We start from the raw sequence: 21,786 nt of genomic DNA on the forward strand, positions 1-21,786 counted from the left end.
GTCAGCCGGATCCGGGCGGTATCCAGATCTGATGGATGACCTGCTCTTAGACACGACTACAACGAATGATGTAATCAGCCGGATCCGGGCGGTATCCAGATCAGATGGAGGCGCTTAGACATGACCACAACGCATGATGTAGTCAACCGGATCCAGGCCGTATCCAGATCAGATGGAGGACCTGCTCCTAGACACGACCACAACGCATGATGTAGTCAGCCGGATCCGGCCCGTATCCAGATCTGATGGAGGACCTGGACCATATCCTAGCCATATCCAGATCTAATGGAGGACCTGCTCTTAGACACGACTACAACGAATGATGTAATCAGCCGGATCCGGGCGGTATCCAGATCAGATGGAGGCGCTTAGACACGACCACAACGCATGATGTAGTCAGCCGGATCCGGGCGGTATCCAGATCTGATGGAGGACCTGCTCTTAGACACGACTACAACGAATGATGTAATCAGCCGGATCCGGGCGGTATCCAGATCAGATGGAGGCGCTTAGACATGACCACAACGCATGATGTAGTCAACCGGATCCAGGCCGTATCCAGATCAGATGGAGGACCTGCTCCTAGACACGACCACAACGCATGATGTAGTCAGCCGGATCCGGCCCGTATCCAGATCTGATGGAGGACCTGGACCATATCCTAGCCATATCCAGATCTAATGGAGGACCTGCTCTTAGACACGACTACAACGAATGATGTAATCAGCCGGATCCGGGCGGTATCCAGATCAGATGGAGGCGCTTAGACATGACCACAACGCATGATGTAGTCAACCGGATCCAGGCCGTATCCAGATCAAATGGTGGACCTGCGCCTAGACACGACCACAACGCATCCCTAAAGTGTCAGCAGAGATTGTGTCAACTAGACTCTCCCCTGTGAAGGCCTTATCGACACGACAGCCATCAGCACTGATCCTCAACAAACCCGTCTCCATACCGGCGTGATGACTCTGATCTTCAACCAGATGGAACTGGATAATATTCTGAATTTTCTGATCCAATCTGACTTCTGACCTGTAATGCTGCCTGAATCATAATCATACACTGTTCGTTCGTTGGCCAGAAGAGAACTGAGCGACTGAGCCTGGGTTCTCCCAAGGTAAATTTTCTCCATTCTGTCACTGATGGAGTTTTGGTTCCTTGCCACTGTCGCCTTTTTCGCCTTTGGCTTTTGGCTTGCTTAGTTGGGGACATTTAATTTAATATTCAACAATATTATTGATCTGCCTGCATTGACACCATTATATGAGACTGAACTGAACTGAGCTGGATGATGACATCACGGTTTTCTCCAGAGCAGGTATATATATATATAGGTGAACTAAATTAATAACTTTTTTACAACAAAAATTAACCATAACCGAACTTACTTAAGCTGGACTGTGATGCTATTTTCTTCTATAAACAAACTTGCATTATTTTCCTGTTATCTCTGTAAGTTGCTTTAAAACAATCTGTATTGTTGTATTGACAGCTGCGATTGACAGGTTCTCTGAGCGAAGTAGTCACTGAAGCACCAACAGACTTTTTTTCGGCATCTTCGGAGGACTGAGGAGATTGGAGCTTTAAATTTAATATCTAAATTTCTATAATTAATTAAAAAAAAGTGCCAGAGTGTGTGCTTGCGATTGATTCAGCGAGAGTGGGGGCGGGGCCTTGATTTCACGGCTTTACTTCCGGCTCACGACTGCGCAGGTCTGGTCCCGAGATCGCTTCCGCGCAGACTCAAGCCCCAAGATGTCAGCGCCATATCGGGACACTGGCGGCTTCACTTCTGACCAATGGAAGATCGTCCATCGTTTTTTTCAGTCTATGATACAGCCTAGTAAGCCAGGAATTTTCTTCAGCATGGCATAGTGGGTATTGCATTCCCCATAGCATCAACACCAAGACGCAGCGTTTTGTTCCCTTTCTCAGGGGACTGGGCTGTACTCACAACTTGAGATGTTTTCTACCTATAAAAAAATGTGCAGTCCTTAAATTGTGACACTTGGGAAGTGACATTATATACAGTAGTGGCCAAAAGTGATGTCCAGCCTAGGAAAATTCACATCTTAACTCTTCATTCATTTATAATTAAAAATGTGTTAAATATTTTGTAACAATATTGCGTAGTTAGTCAATTGCTTTATTTGTCAAATTAAGTGGACATCATTTTTTTGAAATTCTGAACACATGCAAAAACAAGAGAGAACTTTGCATTCTAGGCATTTGTGCATAGTAAAATAAAACCAGTAACTGTAGTTTGCCTTAAGTTTAGTGTTTTGTTCTTCCCTCATATTTAAATAAGTTCCATGAGTTTCATTCAAGCTCTATATTGTAGCCTAGTCATGGAAAGTGTCAGATACTGTGAAAGCTGAAAGCACGATGCTGAAATTCGGGCAGGGATTATTTATTAGATGATGAAACTATTACACATGAACACAAAGCCACCCACTTCAACCAAACATCACAGAGTGGCAGAGATGCAGAACTGAAACTGGTGTGATGTCATCACTCCTACTGACTGCCACTAGTCCCTGTGCACAGCACCGCCTTGCTCTCGTTTAAGCCTACAATCACATCTAAATATAGCAGATTACCAAAAGGTTACAGCGCAGGGTAACCGAGAGTACGGCCAGTCAGCCATGTTCTGTAAACACCGATGGACTCGTCATATTTTTGTGAAAGCAGAAGCGCTTTAGTTTCCTCACCTTGATGTCAGAGCAGTTGTTTCCAGCCAGGTAAACTCTGAAGGAGAAGGAGTTTTCATGGCCCACCTCTTTGAACACCTGCACGACCCCATGATGCTCTGCTGACTTAGACGTCTGAACAATGGGACCCACGGGTGAAAGTGAAGACACGGTCCATTTGACGTGACTCCCGGAGTGATCGGCCGAGGGCTCGATCTGACCACGGCTGTTCTTCACATGGAGCACGCTGAACTTCACCTCGTTGTCTTTATCTGCTGAGAGCGGCGGACGCATATACAGGAAGAGACCAGGAGAATGGTTACAAAGAAACATTTTTCCATCATGTCAAAACTATTCAAAGAGCACTTTCACCCCGCATTAGTCCATATAAATAAAGCTGACTTGACTTGATATCTCTGTACCTGCCAGACACAGTGAGTGTGGGAACTGGACGGATTTGAGAATGGATGGATCGCATTCCACATCAAAAATGGGTCCGGCAAATTTCCATGATCCGGTCAAGTATGTGCTAAACTTGCTCCAGGAGAGAACGCAGTATGTGATGTTGACGCGCTGGGAGACCTCGAACACCAGCCCAGTGTCTGAACACTCATACACACCCTCGGCATCCAGCTTTAGCCTACAGCAGAACAACATGAACATCACTGGGAGAGCAATGGGAAGTCCGTGGCAGCGTTTCCTCATGTAGTGTTCACTCGTGTTTCGTTTAGTTTACAGCCTATGCAGTTCTCAGGATCCTTTTATCACAATTCAATGTAGAATGATCAATCGCGATTAATCGCATCCAAAATAAAAGTTTGTTTACGTAATATATGTGTGTGTACTGTTTAATTATTTTGTATATATAAATACACACTATATGCATGTACTGTATATATTTAAGAAATATTTGCATGTATATATGGAATATATTTATACATAATTTATATTATATATAAATATTTTATTTAGAAATATAAATTTACATTTTTCATAAATATATACATGCATATGTGTGTAATTATACACAGTACACACACATATATTACATAAACAAACTTTTATTTTGGATGCGGTGCATCTAAAAAGGTTTAACATTTCACATTTCAATACTGGTATAAATGCTTTTTTTCTGTTTTCACACACAGTGCTATTCAAAAGTTTGGGGTCAGTAACATTTTTTTTTTTTTTTTTTTAGAAATTAATCATTTTATTCAGCAAAGATGCATTCAATTCTTTTAAAAACTTAGTTCACATGTTGCTCTATGAACCTCGGCTTTCTTCATGTATTATTCACTGGGGAATAGAAAGAATAAAATGACACATTTGACCATTCTCATATTATCCCGGATTCTTATAAACCTGGCGTGTTCAAGTTCAGCACTGGTCATTTAGAAAAAGGAGTCATAAAGCAAGGGGACGTGACTTCTGAGTCAGATGTGACTGATCACCATACTGCAACAACACTGAGTAAATCTGGAACAGAGGAACTTACAGGAGCCGTTCTTTGGACATTTTCCTGGGGGAGACGAGCTCGTATTTGGGATTCTGTGAGGGAAAAAACAGTTGCATGTCGGCATTAAATTCATCACCAGTAGTTAATCTGTCAATCAAACAGACAGTTTTCAAAGCTTAGCCTACAGTGATTTTGTATATATATATATATATTAGTGCTCATTATTGCACAATGAAACCAGACAATAGCAGCTCAAGCTCTTCTAAACAGACAAGAGATTAAATTGCTTGAAATGTATAAATACATTTAAATATACATATATTTGCTATATTTAAAATGGTTGGCGAAATAATGTGCTTGAATTGGATTAAAATGTTTAAATATTACTACTGTGATGAGTGTGTGTGTGTGTTTAGATGCTGTGTTTAGATGAATGTCCAGAGTAAACAAAGAAAAGCTAAGTTTTCATTTGTGTCACGTTTTCATCACTCCGTCATTGCGTCATTCAAAATCATCCGACGATAGTTGTTTTACCTTTTATTGAATTATTTTGATTGTAAATGGATTTTGCTTTAGTCTTTGCATGTCCGCTTTGTAAACACTAGGTCTGTACTTTCAACCTGATTGCGTGATGTGTGTCGCATCACAGCTAGTGCAAGACCAGCATTAGTCAAGTCAGGTCAAGTCATCTTCATTTATATAGCGCTTTTAACAATGGAGATTGTTTCAAAGCAGCTTTACAGAGATAAACATACAATTTACGGTAGCAGAGATTGTTTTGGCTTTATAGCGATTTTGAACAATGTTATTTCCAGCTAAAGTTGGTTTTGAATGATTCACTTCCAGCAAAATGATCATTTGTTATTACATTAGGGGCCGCTAAGACGACGGCGTTCTCTCTAAACGCGAACCTGTGAACGGATGGCGTTCACATGCGCATTCAAAATTGATTCTATAGTTATATTCGTTTGAATATGTGTGCGCAGGTTTGTAATTTCCCTACAAACCATGCCTAAACAAACTACTTGTCTTGCCTATAAATTTGATACAGAATTTTATTTTATCACTTCGGGGTACGCGAACCGGATTTTCAACAACGCATTAGTGGTTATAAAGTATATAATTGTGTATTTTGTTATAAATGTGCGCTGGTTTCTCTAGATCAGACTCTTATTCCTCGGCTGGATCGTGTCGAGACTTTGAAGCTGCACTGAAACTCACATCTGGACCTTCGACCCGTTGGACGCCATTGAAGTCACTATATGGAATATTTTCCTCAAAAACCTTCATTTTCGACTGAAGAAAGAAAGACGTGAACATCTTGGATAACGTGGAGGAGAGTAAATTATCAGGAAATGTTAATGTTGGGCTGATGTTATCAGTGTTCAGAGACAGACTGACCTTTAGTGCTCTGCACTTCTCACAGCACGGCTGAAGCTGCTCATCTGAGGCATTATGGGAGAGAAACACACTATATGACTCAACAAACGCACACGCTGTAAACATCTGAAACATGTTGAAAACAGAGAGAAGTATCATTACCGCTGGGTTTTTCTACACCGGATCTCGTGTTGGAGTCTGAAAAAGCATGATATTCCATCATTAAGATTGATCTTTCACTCAAGGTGTGAAAAACTGGACCAGTTATAAGAGCCCTGAAAGCTTCACATTTAATTTTTATCTCACAATAAAACAAGTCATTACAATAAAATCTCTTGGTGTCCATTACTGTGATTATTTATTGCTATATATTAGGCTTTAGCACTGTTTTTAGAGCACTTCATCTGCTTTAAAATAGCGAGGTACTTTACAAGCACTCAGGCTTTATAAACAGTACACTACTATTTACATACACTATATGTACAAAAGTATTGGGAGACCTGCCCAGTACACCAACAGGGACTGTAATGACATCTCATTTGAAATACATAGACATTAATATGGAGTCGATCCCTCTTTGCAGCTATAAAAGCTTCCACTCTTCTGGGAAGGCTTTCCTCAAGATGTTGGAGTTTCTGTAGGCATTTTTGCCCATTTATCCAGTAGAGCGAGAAAGACGAGAAGGTCAATCTCTGGGATGGGGTCAAGGTCAGGGCTCTGTGTGCGGGCCAGTCGAGTTCATCCACACCACACTCATCCATCCTTATCTTTATGGACCTTGCCTTGTGCAATGGGGACACTCATGTTGGAATAGAAAAGGCCTTCCCACAATGTTGGAAGCATCGCATTGAACAAAATGTCTTGGTATGCGGAAGCATCAATATTTCCCGAGGCTTAGTCCAACCCCTGAAAGACAGCCCTACACCATAACCACCAAACCTCACAGTCAGGCAGGTGACGTTCTCCTGGCATCTGCCAAACCCAGACTCGCCCATCAGACACAGAGAAGCGTGATTCGGCAGGTTTCACTGCTCTAGAGTCCAGTGACAGTGTGCTTTACACACTTGATATTGTAGGCGCTGATGTGAGGCTTGAATGCAGCTGCTCGGCCATGGAAACCCACTCCGTGAAGCTCCCGCCGCACAGTTTCTGTGCTGATATCAATGCCAGTGGAAGTGTGTAACTCCTCAGCAGAGCGTTGGGGACTTTTACGCCTCAGTACTCAGTGACCGGTTCGCTCTGTGACTTTACATGATCTTCTGACTTTGAATTGAGTTTCTGCTGTTCCGAAACGCTTCAACTTTCCAATAACACTACTTACAGTTGAGCGTGGGATATCTAACAGGGATGAAATTTCACAATCTGACTTACTGCAAAGGTGGCATCCTATCACAGTCCCACACTTGAATTCACTGAGCTCTTCAGAACGACCCTTCACAAATGTCTGTAAGCAAGCATGACTAGGTGCTTGATTTTATACGCCTGTGCCAATGGGTTTCACTGAAACACCTGAATTCAAGAATTAAGCGGTGTGTCCCCATACCTTTGTTCATATAGTGTACAATATTCATGTTTTAAGGAGATAAAGGTATAAAAAGTATCAGAAAAGATTATATAAAGAGAGCAAATCTCAACCTGAATCTCCTTCCTCTTCCTCTTCATGGGCCTCCTCTTCCTCTGAGCTCTCCTCAGCTGAGGTATTATCTGAACACACACATGCACAATATCGTGTGATACATGTGTCTTTGAGAAAAACTCTCACCTCCCAAGCTCAACTCAGTGAAGCTCTCCTCTTCATATGGTGTGTTGTGCAGCAGAAGAATAAATGAGATTGGAGCAGTCTGTGAACTCTAACTAACAGCTGCTCTTCTGATCCACAACAAAATACAAGTCATATATGTGTGTCAAAGTTTGCAAATTTCCTCCAGTTCTGAACACAATTACATGAAATGTTTTGTAGAGGTTATTGTTGCTGAACGAGGGTCGAGCACTAAATACACACAAAATCCAAGGGTTCACATCATTTTTTCCACCCTGCACAGGCATTGTTTAACATGGTATCAAAACGTATCATTTTTGTGTCATGTGACTTGAGTTGATTTATTGCAGAAACCCAGGTAAATACAAAAGGTGTGTATACTTGTTCCAGCAATGCACTGATTCGTGTGTTTTTAGTGTGTTTCTGCACAAGACATACATGCTGGAACAAAAAGTTATTTATTTGTGAAACCTGTCATATGCAGGGAATATTTACAGTCCATTGATTCTTCATATGGTACTCTTTGATTATTGTGAAAATTGAGAAGCAGATTTGAGTTTAAATGAACTGACATACCTGAACTGCTGTGAGAGCTTTCAGCAGGTTCATCTGTTTAAACAGAAAACAGGAACATAACAAGCTTGATGAACTAATGTCTTAATCTTTACAGATCAAACAGCAACAGCATTAATCATTCATTCAGAAGAGAACTTTTAAAGAGAAAAATAGAAATCAAACAGCAATCACACTAAATGTACTTTACGGTGTAATTATGGTCCTTTTTGTGACCACTTGAGGTCACTGTTTGTATTTTTTTCTTTCCCTGTGACTCTTACTATTGTGGCTGGTCTTCCTGTTTCCTGTTGTGATGGTTAGCACCTGTGCGTGTGTGTGTGTGTGTGTGTGTGTGTGTGTGTGTGTGTGTGTGTGTGTGTGTGTGTGCGTGTTTTCTGAAGTTGATCCTGTTGTTGGTGTTACGTTGAGCTCTACTCCTCACATGTGTTTGCCTTCCTGACTCTTGCGCTACTTTGACTTTTAGTGTTTTGACTTGTAAATAGAGCTGCTTCTATTTACAAAACTGCAACTCTACATGTGATTGTTAAATGATATGGTGAATGAAGATAATTAACAACTTTGTAAAATAATTTAATTCAAAAAATAAAAAAACAGAGCAAGGGTAATGGTTAAACCAGTTCAGCTGAATACAGTCTATATGTGTGAGCAACATCACCTTCATTCATTCATCCATAAAGATAAAGTGAAGTAATCTAGATAAAAGTGACTTCACGTTCACAGCGCTGATTCATTCAGGTGCTCTGCGTTTACTATCCTCGCAAACCCTATCTGCCACTAACAGATAAAGTGCCACACTTTTGGTTATTTGTAATAGTTATTTGGAAAGGATTAGAAAAGATGCACAAAGGGAGAGTTAGGAGGCTCTATCAACACTAACAAATGATGGTTATAACCAGTTGAATAAGTTCCCTCTAATATAAACATACAATTGTTAGCAAACTAAAACCAAACATTTTCCTCACTTGAAATAAAATAAACGTTAACCGAACTGAAATTGCAATATTTCACATTTTCATTTAGTTTAACTTAATATACTTAAATAACTAAAACTAAACTGAAATAAAATCTATATATATAAACACATTTTTATACAAAATAATAAAAATGACAAAAACACATAAATCCAAAAAAAAAAAAAAAAAAAAGTTAACTATTATTAAACCTCTTTATTTAAAAGTACAATAGTATCTGAATGACACTGCAGCATAGGTGATGGAGGGCATGCATATGCAAGGTTATGATGACCTCTACTGGAGAACGTGCTATACAGACATGTTTACACTGTTTTAAACTCATGTTTACTGGCCATGTCCTTCTCTCTGTTCAAGCTTAATTTAGTGAATCTGATTTGAGTTGGGATGCTGAACACATTGACTCACCCTTCAGGTCTGATGGCGAAACGTCTCCATTCCTGAAAAGAACAATTAAACTATATGTGAATATCAAAGAGTTCATAAACTTACTTGCTAAAACATCTTGTTTCAATTTAGATATTTAAGAAATGCAGTGGGGTAAAGAAAGAAAGTAAATTTAGCAATAACTTTGCTTCCAGTGGGAAGCTACAATCTTGACTTTCCAATTAGCTCGTACATTGGTGTCCTGAAAGGTCAAACAGTTTCTGTGAAGACTTTGCAAGCAAATGGCATGACGTGACATGACAAAACTATAGACTAAACTATAGTCACATCATGCCATTTGCTTGCAATGTTATGTAAACACTGTTGATGAAGCGAGCGCGTGACTCTGACTGTAACATGACACCTGAACAACATTGACAGTCACTCTATAGACCTTATACTCCAGAGAAAGCTTCTTTAGAATATTGTGTTTTAACTCCAGTTCCCATTCAGTTAAAGGGGTGATGAACTGAGAAATCAAATTTTCCTTGAGCTTTTGACATCTAAGAGGTCATCATATTATAAGAATATCCTGTAAGTTTCAGAACTGAAAACGTCCTTGTTAGTCCAATAAAAGCTTTTATTGACACCAGGCTCAGCAAACGACTCGTTTTTCAAAGTGGGGAACTATGACGAAAAAGAGGATAAAACACCACCCCCGCAGAAGAAGATCAACGCCTACTTCAACACGGCCGGTTTAGCCCCGCCCACCGATTCGCGCATTACACGAAACTCATTATAATATGCAAAACTGTTATCCACTCACAGCAGTGGGCTTTAACTTCCAAGTCTTCAATGCGAGACGCCCATAAAAACCGAGCGTTTTTGAGCTAGGCTCAAAACTAGGGTAGAAAATAGCCTATTACTTATTCATTTTGATGTTTTTGAATGTAAAAACCAAGCGAACGTCATAAGTTGACCTCAGACAACAATATATATTTTTTTAAAAAGCCAGTTCATGACCGCTTTAAGTCGGACTGACGTCATGGGGTCTCGCCTGGGAGACCAATCACCTCCAAGTGGTTACAAAACGAGCCAATGAACATTGGCCAGTGAGATTTACATGCCGAGTCACACCTACCCGGACATACGGGTATAAATACGACCAACATTACTCATTTTGTTCATATTTTGCCACAGTAAGCATCAGCGTCCGCTCCTCACGCCTCCCTGCTCAGTCCCTCACGGGACCCACGGAGCCAAGTAAGTGCACTACAACTCACTGCGTCTACTCCGGGACGCTGTGCTTCCCGGGTTGGACCCCAGCACTAACATACCCCCAACCCACACACACATTCAGTTCACCAGGCATCCCCCAGGTTCAGTGGCGTCATGTTTACCTCGGTGGCATGTTTAACTCCTTTTGGGACTGGTGGTGAACTTGCAAGAGCTTCAGAAGCTCAGAGCAGCTCTTCGTCTCCTTTGGAGGTCAGCAGAAGGGTAAAGGCTGTCTCCAAACAGAGGTTGGCCCACTAGATAGTGGATGCCATCACCTTGGAACAAGAGTTAGTGTTGTTCCACTCAATGTTAATGGCTTCAAACTGTTGAAACACAGTGAAAAAATTCTCCCAGTTTGTTTGAGTTTAATATGAGACAAAATATTTACTATAGGGTTCAAATCTGGACTCTGATCAGGCCAAAACATGAACCTGATGGACTTGTTCTCAAGCCACTTCTTGCTTGTCTTTGCAGTGCGAGCAGGAGAAAAAATAACATCTCATTCCTCTTTTGATAACAAATTTTCATTTGTGTGAAGTGAGCCATTCTCCAAAGGACTTTTCACAGTGATAAAGACAGTGGGGTAGAGAAGCATTTATTATTATATTTTTCAGCAGATTTGTGAAGATGCCGCTCTGGAGCATCACCATGCAACTCGTGTTTTTTATTGTGATTCATCACTCCATACACAACTTAAAATATTCTGCCAAAAACTTAATTCTTTCTTTGATGCTTTTCTGAGACTGCAATGGTTTCAAGTAGTGCATTTGCTTAAAATATTTGCTAATTTGCAGACAAAAAATTTGTGGTTAACAAATTAAAAGCTTAGGGTTTAGCCATTTTGTGCTTGGCCCATTTTAGTTTTTTTGCCCAAGAGTGTATAATGACTGCATCTACTAACAAAAGAAATCTCAATAAACAAAGTCCCAATGATCCATGACCATACATTTTTTTATGACCTTTTACAAAGTATTGTAGTTGTTTTTGGGCTCTACTAGAACAGGTTTTCATGCTTAAATGTTCCATACAGAGCTCCGAACCGGTTCAAGGAACGAAAACAAAAACTGGAAACTAACGAAATTTTAACAGGAACAAAACTAAATCAAGTTTACACTTATTTAAAGTTACCATTAACTGGTTAATAACGTTATTTTATCATTCTGTTTATTTGACAGTCAACCAATCATGAATTCAAATGCAAATGCCAAAGAAAATGTGACGTCACCGCATGATATAATGTGAGTGAAAAGACTGCACTCAGCTCTCAGTTCATCCTATGTAAGTCGCAAGGCAATGTCCTGGCTTTAACTGTTGGATCGCAGGAGTTTATCCGAGGATATGTTAATATGGCAGGTTATATCAAGCGTGGTGTGTTTTGAAACCAGCAAAAAATTGCAGGTTAGTGTAGAACCACTTCTATTCAGGAAATTTAAAATATATATATTTTCTAGTACACCTTGTTGTCAAAGTTAGTAATGGGTTAGGCTTTATGGTCAGACACTTGCATGTGTCATTATATTATTAACATTTTCCCAAAATGAAGCTCAAATGGAGTCACAAGGTTTTTCACCAGCGAATGTCCGATATTTGTGTTTTGTCCGTCATTAGAACGGTTGCATTAAGTTTTCATCAACTTACAGGTTACAAAGGTTATTGCATCTATTTGTGGGCACTCAGTTATTACTGTCGTTTAATATATTTGGCAAAAAGCTTGTGTTATAAAAGATAAAGTGTTACGAACAGGCTTTATTGGCAATGACTAGATCCCAGACCAACACACTCTTCTACGCTCCTCAAATACATAAAACATTAGCCTTACACATATGTTTTGAATAAAGAAAACACTGTACTTAATCAAATAACTAGTTTTTTATTTACCCTTGCACTGCTAACAAGCAGAGACAGTCCCCAAAATGTGTGCAAGACTTTCACGATTAGGTGGGTGGAGCTGCTGTATGAGGTTTTGCAGACCGTTTGAGGATCCACTCGAGGTTTAGTCACACTTACTTACACTGGTTACTGTACTTAACTCCTTTCAACAGCATGAGAGGAAGACAAGAAAACTTCTCATTCCATCCTCTCAGTTTTTACACATATTATAATGTTGATCCTGTAGTAGGAAATAAAGTAAGTATACAGCAAAGCGTTTACACACACTGTGTCTGATTACTTTCAGAGAGTTGTTGAGTTGGAGGCCGATCAAGTCCCGCATGAAATGATCTACGTTGAAGAGGCTGGCTTCAACTTGGTGAAAAGGCATCGGGGCAGAAGAAACATAATTGGCTAAAGGGCCACAGTTACCATGTCGGGCCAGAGAGGAGCCAACATCACCATGTGCACCAACAACGGTGCACTCCTGCATAAATGTGAGATTGGACCTTACAACACTGACCGCCTTCTCCTGTTTTTAGAAGAACTGCATGAAAGACTGGTGCCAGAGGTAGAAAGGGGACAGGTGGGAGACCACTTGCCAATATATGTGATCACATGGGACAATGTGGCATTCCACCATTCCCGTTTAGTCACAGCCTGTTTTGACGCCCATCCGAGGATGATGTCCCTTGTCCTTGCTCCTTACTCCCCTTTCCTCAACCCCATTGAGGAGTTTTTCTCAGCCTGGAGATGGAAGGTTTTTGACCATCGTCCACAGGACCAAATGCCTCTCCTGGATGCAATGGATGCTGCATGCCAAGACATCACAGCTGAACACTGCCGGGGGGGGGGGGGGATAAGGCATGCCAAAAGATTCTTCCCAAGATGCCTTGCCAGAGAAGATATCAGGTGTGATCAGTGATGTAGTGGTGCCTGGAGAAGTGGGTATACTCTTAATTTATGCCCCCAATATTTTTTTAAGCGTCCCAGCAAAGGATGAACGCTCTTTGTTATAAACAGTGACGTAAGACTAGTCTTGCATTAGTATTGAATATGCAAGACTGTAGAATATAGAATATAATGAATACAATAGAACATTTAGAATCACTAGTATTCTTGCATATCAGGGCCGTACATAGGGTTTTCTAAATACCCAGGTCCAATAAATGATATTGCTAGGGGGGTTCGGGGGCAAGGCCCCCCGAGAAAATTTAGATTTTCCTGATCTCGACATGAGCATTTTAAGGTGTTTTGATGGCCAAAAAATGGACAACAGTAGCTTTAAAAGCATGAAGTATTTGATCAGATTCTTAAACTTGAGAATCAGTTCCAGTTTCAGCTACTTTTTCTTTCCTAAATGAATCAATGTTTTTGGACTAATCTGTTCATTTAATTAATGGTTCAATTGCTCACTCATAAAGACAGTCACTTGTCGCCGCCTTCTGGCTTAATGATGCAAGTTGTGCAAACACAGACAAGCGGAGTGATACAAACAGTGAAAAGTCGAACTCGAACGTTATACAAATATAATACAATAATAATGGCAATATATGTAATAGGGTGCTTTGTGTTGTTAAATTGAGCTTATAATTTCCACTGTCTTTGATCAAACTGATTATTTCTGTCGGTCATTTAAAACTTCTATCGAAAAACAGCAGTTTATTTTAGCTACTTGCATCTTATCTCGCACTGTATGATCGTTAACTGAAGTGAAGCGTCGCGTTGGGATTCGCGCTCGGCTCGCGCTTCTGTGAACTAAAATCCCGCATGCTTTGATTGGGCTCAAACATTTAGACATTGACGAGCGGGTGTTTGAGTGCTGAAGCAGATCAGACGAGGTCAGTTATCGTCGCGATGGGAGAATCATTGCAGCAACAAATTAGAGTTAATATTAGGGGTACGACCCTGACTGGGTGTTTTTTATTCACGAGATTGGATTAGCAACTAAATGATGCGCATCAGAGGGGATTTAGAAGTGGGTATACGCAATGCCGACTGAAAAAGAATTGGACTACTAGTGTTAATTTCGTTAACGAAAACTAAACGAAAATATTTTCGTCAACGCACATTTTTCACCGAACGAAAACTAGACGAGACGAGACTAAAATCCCCACTAATAAACAATAACTGGGAGTAAATCAGAAATAATTTTCGTAGACTAATAAAGACGAGACGAAAATGCAGTTCGGTAAATAAAAGACTGGGCTAAAATCAATGGACATTTTAGTTCACGAACAAAGACGAGACGAAAATTACATATTATTATATGATATGGTTTTGTCAAATCCTGTCTCCTCCTCCGCCTCCTCCTCGTCAGCTCTTCCGCCACACACCCACTTTCAAACCTGGAGCGGGCGGGCCGGGCACAGAGTAGCCTACACAACACATGGAGCAGACAGGAGCTGGATTCACGGCGAGGCGGCGACAGGTTAAAAGTAAAACATGCTTTGCACGGGGCTCGGGAGAAAGAGGAGACGTGATATATGGACACATTTTCGCTTCATTGAAGTGGAGAACAAAACCAAATGCTTGATTTTAGTCGAAGGGAAGGAATGTGGCCACATGGTGGAAAAAACACAACAAACCTGAAGAGACATGTCGCAGTTCACCACAAAGACATTTAGCAGAACTTAGCAGTATTCTATGTGAACTAGCTTTAAACAGCCAGCACTTGTGTTAAGTTCATAAGACACTTTATTTTATTTATTTGTTTCCTCGGCTATTTTATTTGTTTTAATGCAAGCATTTGTGTTTGTGTCTTTGAACCTTAATGTTCAAAATAAATATGCAAATATTGTCAGAACATCTTCCATGTCTGCATGTGTTCCTTAAAATTGTGTTTTTTTATCAAAAAGATGAGAGAAAATGTTGAAATGTGAAATAATTTTAGGAAATGTTAAATATTATCTGCTGACAAAAAAAGTAAAAGGTTAAAATGATGTCCTGACTAAAACTAGACTAAAATGTTGACAGTTTTTGTTGACTAAAACTAAACGAATAAAATTATGTTTTCTTGGACTAAAATAAAGACTAAAATGCTCGACTTATAGTCGACTAAAACTAGACTAAATAAAAATGGGATGATGTCGACTAAATGTGATAAAAACTAACAAGCGATGCTGAAACTGGACTAAAACTGAAACTAAATTTAAAAATGGCTGGTAAAATTAACACTATGGACTACTGCACTACACCACTGGGTGTGATGTGGATGAGAACATGTGGCCAAATGCAAAAGACCGGGCAGATCTTTTTTTTTATTCTATGGCTTTTTCTGTTCGTATATTTTGTATTTTCGCATAATAAACGGCAGCTATATTGCATCTTTTTGTTATGTTGCAGTTGCAAATAAAGCCTTTACTGCAGCAATTCTGTCTCTGTCTTCTTTCTTTCAAAAACCATACATTCTATAAAGCTACCTTGAGATGGGTCATTCATTATTTGTATAACACAGACGCAGACAGATAATTTCTATTATGACCAATGCAATCTACCAGGTAGTACCTGGTTTAAAATGTGCTTTTTTTGGGTGGTAAATAATGGCACAAACACCAGTAGATTGATGAGCACAAACCTTAGTAAATCACCTAGCGTGATTCATTTAAATAGTCTCCTCTCATAAATGTTGCGTCTGAAAGGGAAACTCCTACGAATGCATATGCAATAAGGTCAGCGGCAAAAACAACTGTGTCCACGGCTTGTCAGCACTAATTTGACAGTAGTTGTTTAACGCCAAAAGAGGGTTTGCGCTGACGCAAGCTGTTAGTAAATCTGGCCCATAGTGTAATGTGATCGTGATTTGTTGTATTTTGAAAATTAGTGTTGGAGTTTAGTTTACAATGTGTGATTTTGAGCATGAAATTAACCGTTTTGCCAATTGTGTGTTGTAGGTGTGTTAAGAGTTTAGGAAAATTGTTAAAAGTTTTGAAAAAATTGTTATAGCGATCGTAAAAAAAACCTGTAAAAATCACTCAATCAAAGTCTTAAATAGGACCCTAATATAACAATGGCAGGTTAGCACTTCTTACTAGTGTTGCATTAGTTTTCACCATGATTTCATAGGGTGGCCATACGTCCGGATTTTGTCCGGACAGTCCGGATTTTAAGCCCCCTGTCTGGCGTCCGGCGCAGCCTCAAGCCGGACACTCATTTGTCCTCCTTTTAGGAGTTGCGCTGAATCGGCCTAAAAAAACCTGCTATAGAATCTTTATTGGGACGCAGCAGCATAGCGTCTAATCCCATAAGACCTCTGGTCAAACAAATGATTGTCTGAAAGCGGTGTCAAATAAATATCTGATATATCATTGGTTGAAAACGCAATCAAGCCTCCGCGTGCTGGCTACATCATATCATAACATTAACATGCCGAAACGTCAGACCTCATTTAATCCGGAATGGACAAAAGAGCACGAATTTATATCAAAAGTCAGTAGAGACGGTTTTCGTGGACTTTGCACACTGTGTCGCTGTGAAGTGGACGTTAGTAGTCAAGGGAAACTTCTTTGTTAAGAACTGAAATGTGTATTAATATTTTTCTCATTCACTATTTGTTTATGTATTTCTGTTATTTCCACAAGTCCAGAAATGTTATGTTTTCTGGCACTGTGCACTTTGCAAGACAGGTTAATCTCAGTGGTCAGTTTTTGAAACAAATCACAATGTAAATACAAACTGTGAGCAAACACTTCTGTTACACATAGGTCTACATCAAGATATATCGTAGATCAAATTGTCTGGCAATGAATAGAGTAGCCTAAGCTATTTCAGAATCACTGTATCATGATACCATGTATCAATTGTATTGTAGTTGCGAGTACACCAGAGTCCTATGCAATTGGTCTTGCCTCACTAAATGCCGCAAAGTGTCCTCCTTTTTGGTGTTATGGAAATGGCCACCCTATGAGTTCAGCTCATGTTGGTCACTTGCATTCACCATGTTTTGAGGCAGTGACTGACTGCCAACCCATTGCAAATTCTCTAGACACGCCCAGCCTGTCACATGAGATGCTATCACAGGAAACCATGGAGAAGCAGCATCTCATATTCTCACTGCACCACTCCCTGAAGCAGGCCTACCTCCAGTCCACACAAACACTCCTGCACGCTCAAATCATGTCCTGGTCAATTATGATGATTCACACTAAAAATAACAGTGAAAGGACCAGATTATGCCAACAATCTGTCATTTAAAGTGCAAGCAGCAGCGAGCTTCATGAAGCGTGTCAGCAGCTCTGTGGGCGGCTTTATATCTGTTTGCACACTCTGACCTCGGGCTAGAGGAACAAACCGCACACCACTGACATTTGACACTTCACTGCCTGAACGAACTCAACAATAACATCAGAAACAATACGTGATTCAGAAAAGCACACATGCACTCTTGAAAAAAAAACATTTAAAACAGTGCCTTTCATTTCAGCACAAACACAAATGTTCTGATAAGGTCCTGTTTCTGACTGTTCATGGATTTCATCTCATCAGGCCCCAGTGACAACATCCCTCCCTCATCCCAAGTCTTCCTCTTTGCTAATCTTCCCCATTTTATCCAATACCTACCATAATCCAAAGGGTCAGTTTGGCACTCAGGCCGAACATCAGGACTGAATCCCTTCTGCAAGGAAAGACAGCAATCCAGAACTGTTTAGCACTTTAATCCTGAATGCAGGTGAACTCATGAAATACAGGAGTCTAAAGCTCTTGGTGATCGGATCACTGAAACCCCAAACAGAGGTCTTTAAAAACGACGTCTTCACATATGCAGTGGGAACCAGTGATGGAGTACTCGAGTCCTGGACTCGGACTCGAGTCCGACTCAAGACTCCATTCTCTGGACTCGTGACTCGACTCGGACTTGCGGACTGATGACTATACTTGGACTCGGACTCGAGAATATATAAAATCGGACTTGAGCATTCATCAAATGAATGACATTGTTTCTGACTAAATAGGTTATAAAAAAAATGATATAAGATGTTACACTTTTCCTGTTTCGGGGTCCAAGACCGGCCGTGATCTATTTTTTCCTTCACAGAAACTGCTACCGCTCGCTCTCCTTGCTTGACAACACACTCACTGACGTCACTCACTTTACGCCGCATTCTCGTGAGAGATAACGCAACACTCATTTAACCCTCAATAAGTTCCTCTACATCTAATCAGCAATTTCGATTTTGGCACGCTTTGCAGCAGCTGAGCTGACCACTAAGGAGCGAATGTACAGTGACGTGACATTTAAAGGTACCAGATTTAAACTGCTTTCGTGCTATGGCTGCACTGAGCCAAAATCAGACGCGCTCAGCGCTTAATTCCGCTTATCATACAATAACACAATTATGTTTATTTTAGCCAACAAACTAGACGGCGACCTTGACTATGTCACACATCGCAACCACTCTTTTCCTGCGGAGTTACAACTGCTTATAGCACTGCATTTTCTGTTTTTTTGCCGCAGTTACATTGGGATTTAGTTTACTTTTCAAAATTTCAAAATTGTTTTTCTTTTACCATATTCGTCAAGAAGAATGCATTTCTCCTCCTCTGTCCAATTAGGCTTTCTTTTTTGTTTTCTTTATCCATTCCAGTTGACTGATCATCCAAAAATGCATTTAAACAATTAAATAAATAATCGTGCCACAGCTATTTGACAATGATTTGATAAGGTCAAAGGCAATTCTAGTGAGATAGGCTATCATACACATTTCTAGCTGCAAGAAAGAGTGCCTGAAAAATGTTGCTTGATTTGGCTTAAGTGTATATAATTTCGACTCGGACTCGAACACGGGACTCGAGACTCGACTCGGACTTGAACTCAGGTAATGGTGACTCGACTTGGACTCTTCTTTTTGGACTCGGACTCGAACACTGGGACTCGAGACTCGACTCGGACTCGACAGTTGGTGACTCGACTACAACACCGGTGGGAACGCTATCAGTCCTGAATGTGTCCGGACCGCAGTGAAGCTCCGCCCACTCACCGAACACATGACCATCCTTATGAAAGGTGCTGTGCGGAGCATGGGATTCAAACTTCTCTGCATGAACTACAATCAGATGCACAGTTGCCCTCCGTATCCTTTTCATTCACTCACAAGCCACGCAACATCCTCACCCACTCAATGGTCAGAGGCGGCGCATGTTAATGGAGCCTTTCACATTTGCAGGGTTCTCAGAAGCAGAAGTCATCATAGTTCAGTAAACTTCTATAGGTAACACTTTGTTTAAGTGTCATTGTTACATGTAGTTACTGTAGTAATAACTATAAATCGTGCATATCTACACGCAATTAACCCTAAACCAAACCCTCGTCCTACTCCTCCTAACCCTATAGTAAGTACATTTAGTTAATTAATAATATTCAGTACTTAAATGTACAATTACAACAAATATTATATTTGCATTCTCATTTGCTTCGATAGCAAATCCGAAATCCATGATAGTGATAGTTCTATGACTTTATACAAGAAAAGAAAATCAAGGGATTGATTACATTGGTCAGAAGAGAGAAAGATGTCAAATGTGTCGTCACTCCCTGAACCGGTGCATTAATTTTTTTAAATGAACCTTTTGCTAGATTAACGATGCTAATAACTGTGGAAACACATAATCGCAGTCAGTGAAAAGGGTCTGTACCAGGAGGAAACAACTGGATCACTTAATCGGATCACCATAACCCAGACCTCGGTGTCCTGATGGTGTGCTGCGCTTCAGTCATCTAACAAACAACAGCTCAAATGCTCTTTCTTCAGGACATCAGTGTGGGACTTCCAATGGCCTGTTGTGAGCGGTGTTCCCATTACGATCCACAGGTTCATTTATGAATGAGGTGTTGTTATACCACAAAGTAGACGTTTCACCCGCAATATTCCACATCTTTCGGTTATAAACTCGTGAATGTGGAGCGAGGATCCCAGGGCTCAGATTACACTGAACTGAAGTGCATCATTCTGCGTATGGGAAGTGTGTAATTGGTTTTGTGCCGCTCTTTATCTGAGCTTATCTCAGAAGGCCGTTGATAGGGAACGAGAGGTTATTAGGTTAAATGGTTATTGTTGAATATCTGCAGTTACCCTACTGAAGAGCAGTGTTTAGTGTGCTTAAATCAGGAAGAAACGCATTGACTGGTCAATAAAAGACATTCATAGGTGTCATTCCTTCTGTAAACACGCAGATCCGTGTGGGAGGATCAGGGATCCATCATCCAGTCCTAAAGAACCCATGTTTGATCACACGCGTCACTTCTGTTCACCATGTTTGATGAGCTCATGTATGTTTATATGTAAATAAAACCTTAAAATAAACCTGTTCATCATATGAAGCGACCTTGTGTCTTCAGAAGACTTGGATTAACCGCTTTAACAATAAGTTTTTCATTCACTTTTGGAAGCATTAATCGTTTGGTTGAATGGACTTTAAATGAATGGACAGAACTTAATAAAAAAAATTAAGATTTCAATACAAATTTTGTTGTAACTGTTCAACTTTGTTTAGAGACCCAGACCCCTGGCCACGAGTTCTTCTTATAATCTTAAATATTCATAAAGCAAACTGTAAACGCCTTTGATCCAATCAGGTAACGTTACCAGTTGGCCAACCGACGTCGAATTATTAATATTCATGATCGAGCCTTTTCCATAGTAGGCTACTATACTATACTACTACTATACTGACACATTCGCATCCAGAGGTTCGCCTCGCTTCCTACATAAGCACGATTTGACTTGAACATCCCGAACTTTCCAGCTTATTATTTGAAACACAAATAGATCGCCTATATGGCGGATGCTGATGATGTCCGTGACGAGAGTCGCTCGTGCAGATCAGTGCATTGGTCCTTTCAGAGTGTTTATCGGAGAAATAAAATTCATAATATGACTGTGATCTGCTGAATCCTGAATCATTAATTCCCCGTAACTGCACTGTTATAACTGTGGTACTTTCAGTTTTGCGCGACGGCGCGCGCTCTTTGTTTACGTCCAGCGCGTGCAGCAGCAGCACGAGCTCTGCTCAGATGATGATGTACAGCAGTTCGACATCGACACTCACCCATCGTTCAGTTGTGTAGTTTCTCCATAATGTGCCATGTGCGCGACCATTATTCGCACGCCGAAAGCTGTTGGTTCGCGCGCCAAATGTTTCCGTGACGTGATATTTGCAGATAAGAAACTATAAACCCAGTCAATGCTGAGCCCATCCACACATACACTCACTCACTCACTCACTCACACACACACTCACTCACTGGTGTTTGTTTCCGCGACTGGCAGCAGCAGGAAGTGGCGGGAACTAAGCTTGTTTACAGCAGATGTCCATTATGGAAGACAATAAAGGCAGCTTAAATAATAAACAAAATTGTTTAATATGCAAATTAAATAATTATTTTAAAAGGAATTATGTGGGTTATGCAAAACCATGTGGGTCTAACAACAGACCCCT

General features: G+C 40.5%; 1 protein-coding gene across 2 annotated transcripts in view; it reads right to left on the minus strand.

Moving 5' to 3' along the window:
• Nucleotides 1–21,567, minus strand: part of si:dkeyp-97b10.3 (NACHT, LRR and PYD domains-containing protein 1a allele 5) — a 42,788-nt gene extending 21,221 nt beyond the window's left edge. Inside the window, exons 1-9 of one of the 2 annotated variants that reach the window (XM_056267977.1) lie at nucleotides 21,397–21,567; nucleotides 9,247–9,278; nucleotides 7,868–7,900; nucleotides 7,168–7,236; nucleotides 5,695–5,730; nucleotides 5,554–5,597; nucleotides 4,192–4,244; nucleotides 3,119–3,336; nucleotides 2,718–2,968 (exon numbers count right to left, since the gene is read on the minus strand). In XM_056267977.1, the coding sequence (XP_056123952.1) occupies nucleotides 2,718–2,968; nucleotides 3,119–3,336; nucleotides 4,192–4,244; nucleotides 5,554–5,597; nucleotides 5,695–5,730; nucleotides 7,168–7,236; nucleotides 7,868–7,900; nucleotides 9,247–9,278; nucleotides 21,397–21,446 (786 nt within the window). In that variant the 5' untranslated portion in view covers nucleotides 21,447–21,567. Of the gene's footprint in view, nucleotides 1–2,717; nucleotides 2,972–3,118; nucleotides 3,337–4,191; nucleotides 4,245–5,553; nucleotides 5,598–5,694; nucleotides 5,731–7,167; nucleotides 7,237–7,867; nucleotides 7,901–9,246; nucleotides 9,279–21,396 lie in introns of both variants that reach the window. The other variant, XM_056267976.1, reaches the window with a different exon arrangement.
• Between the last annotated feature and the right edge of the window lie 219 nt (nucleotides 21,568–21,786).

This window comes from Rhinichthys klamathensis, unplaced genomic scaffold (genome assembly GCF_029890125.1).
Source record: "Rhinichthys klamathensis goyatoka isolate OS25496 unplaced genomic scaffold, OSU_Roscu_1.1 h1tg000267l_1, whole genome shotgun sequence".
Lineage (NCBI taxonomy): Eukaryota > Metazoa > Chordata > Actinopteri > Cypriniformes > Leuciscidae > Rhinichthys > Rhinichthys klamathensis.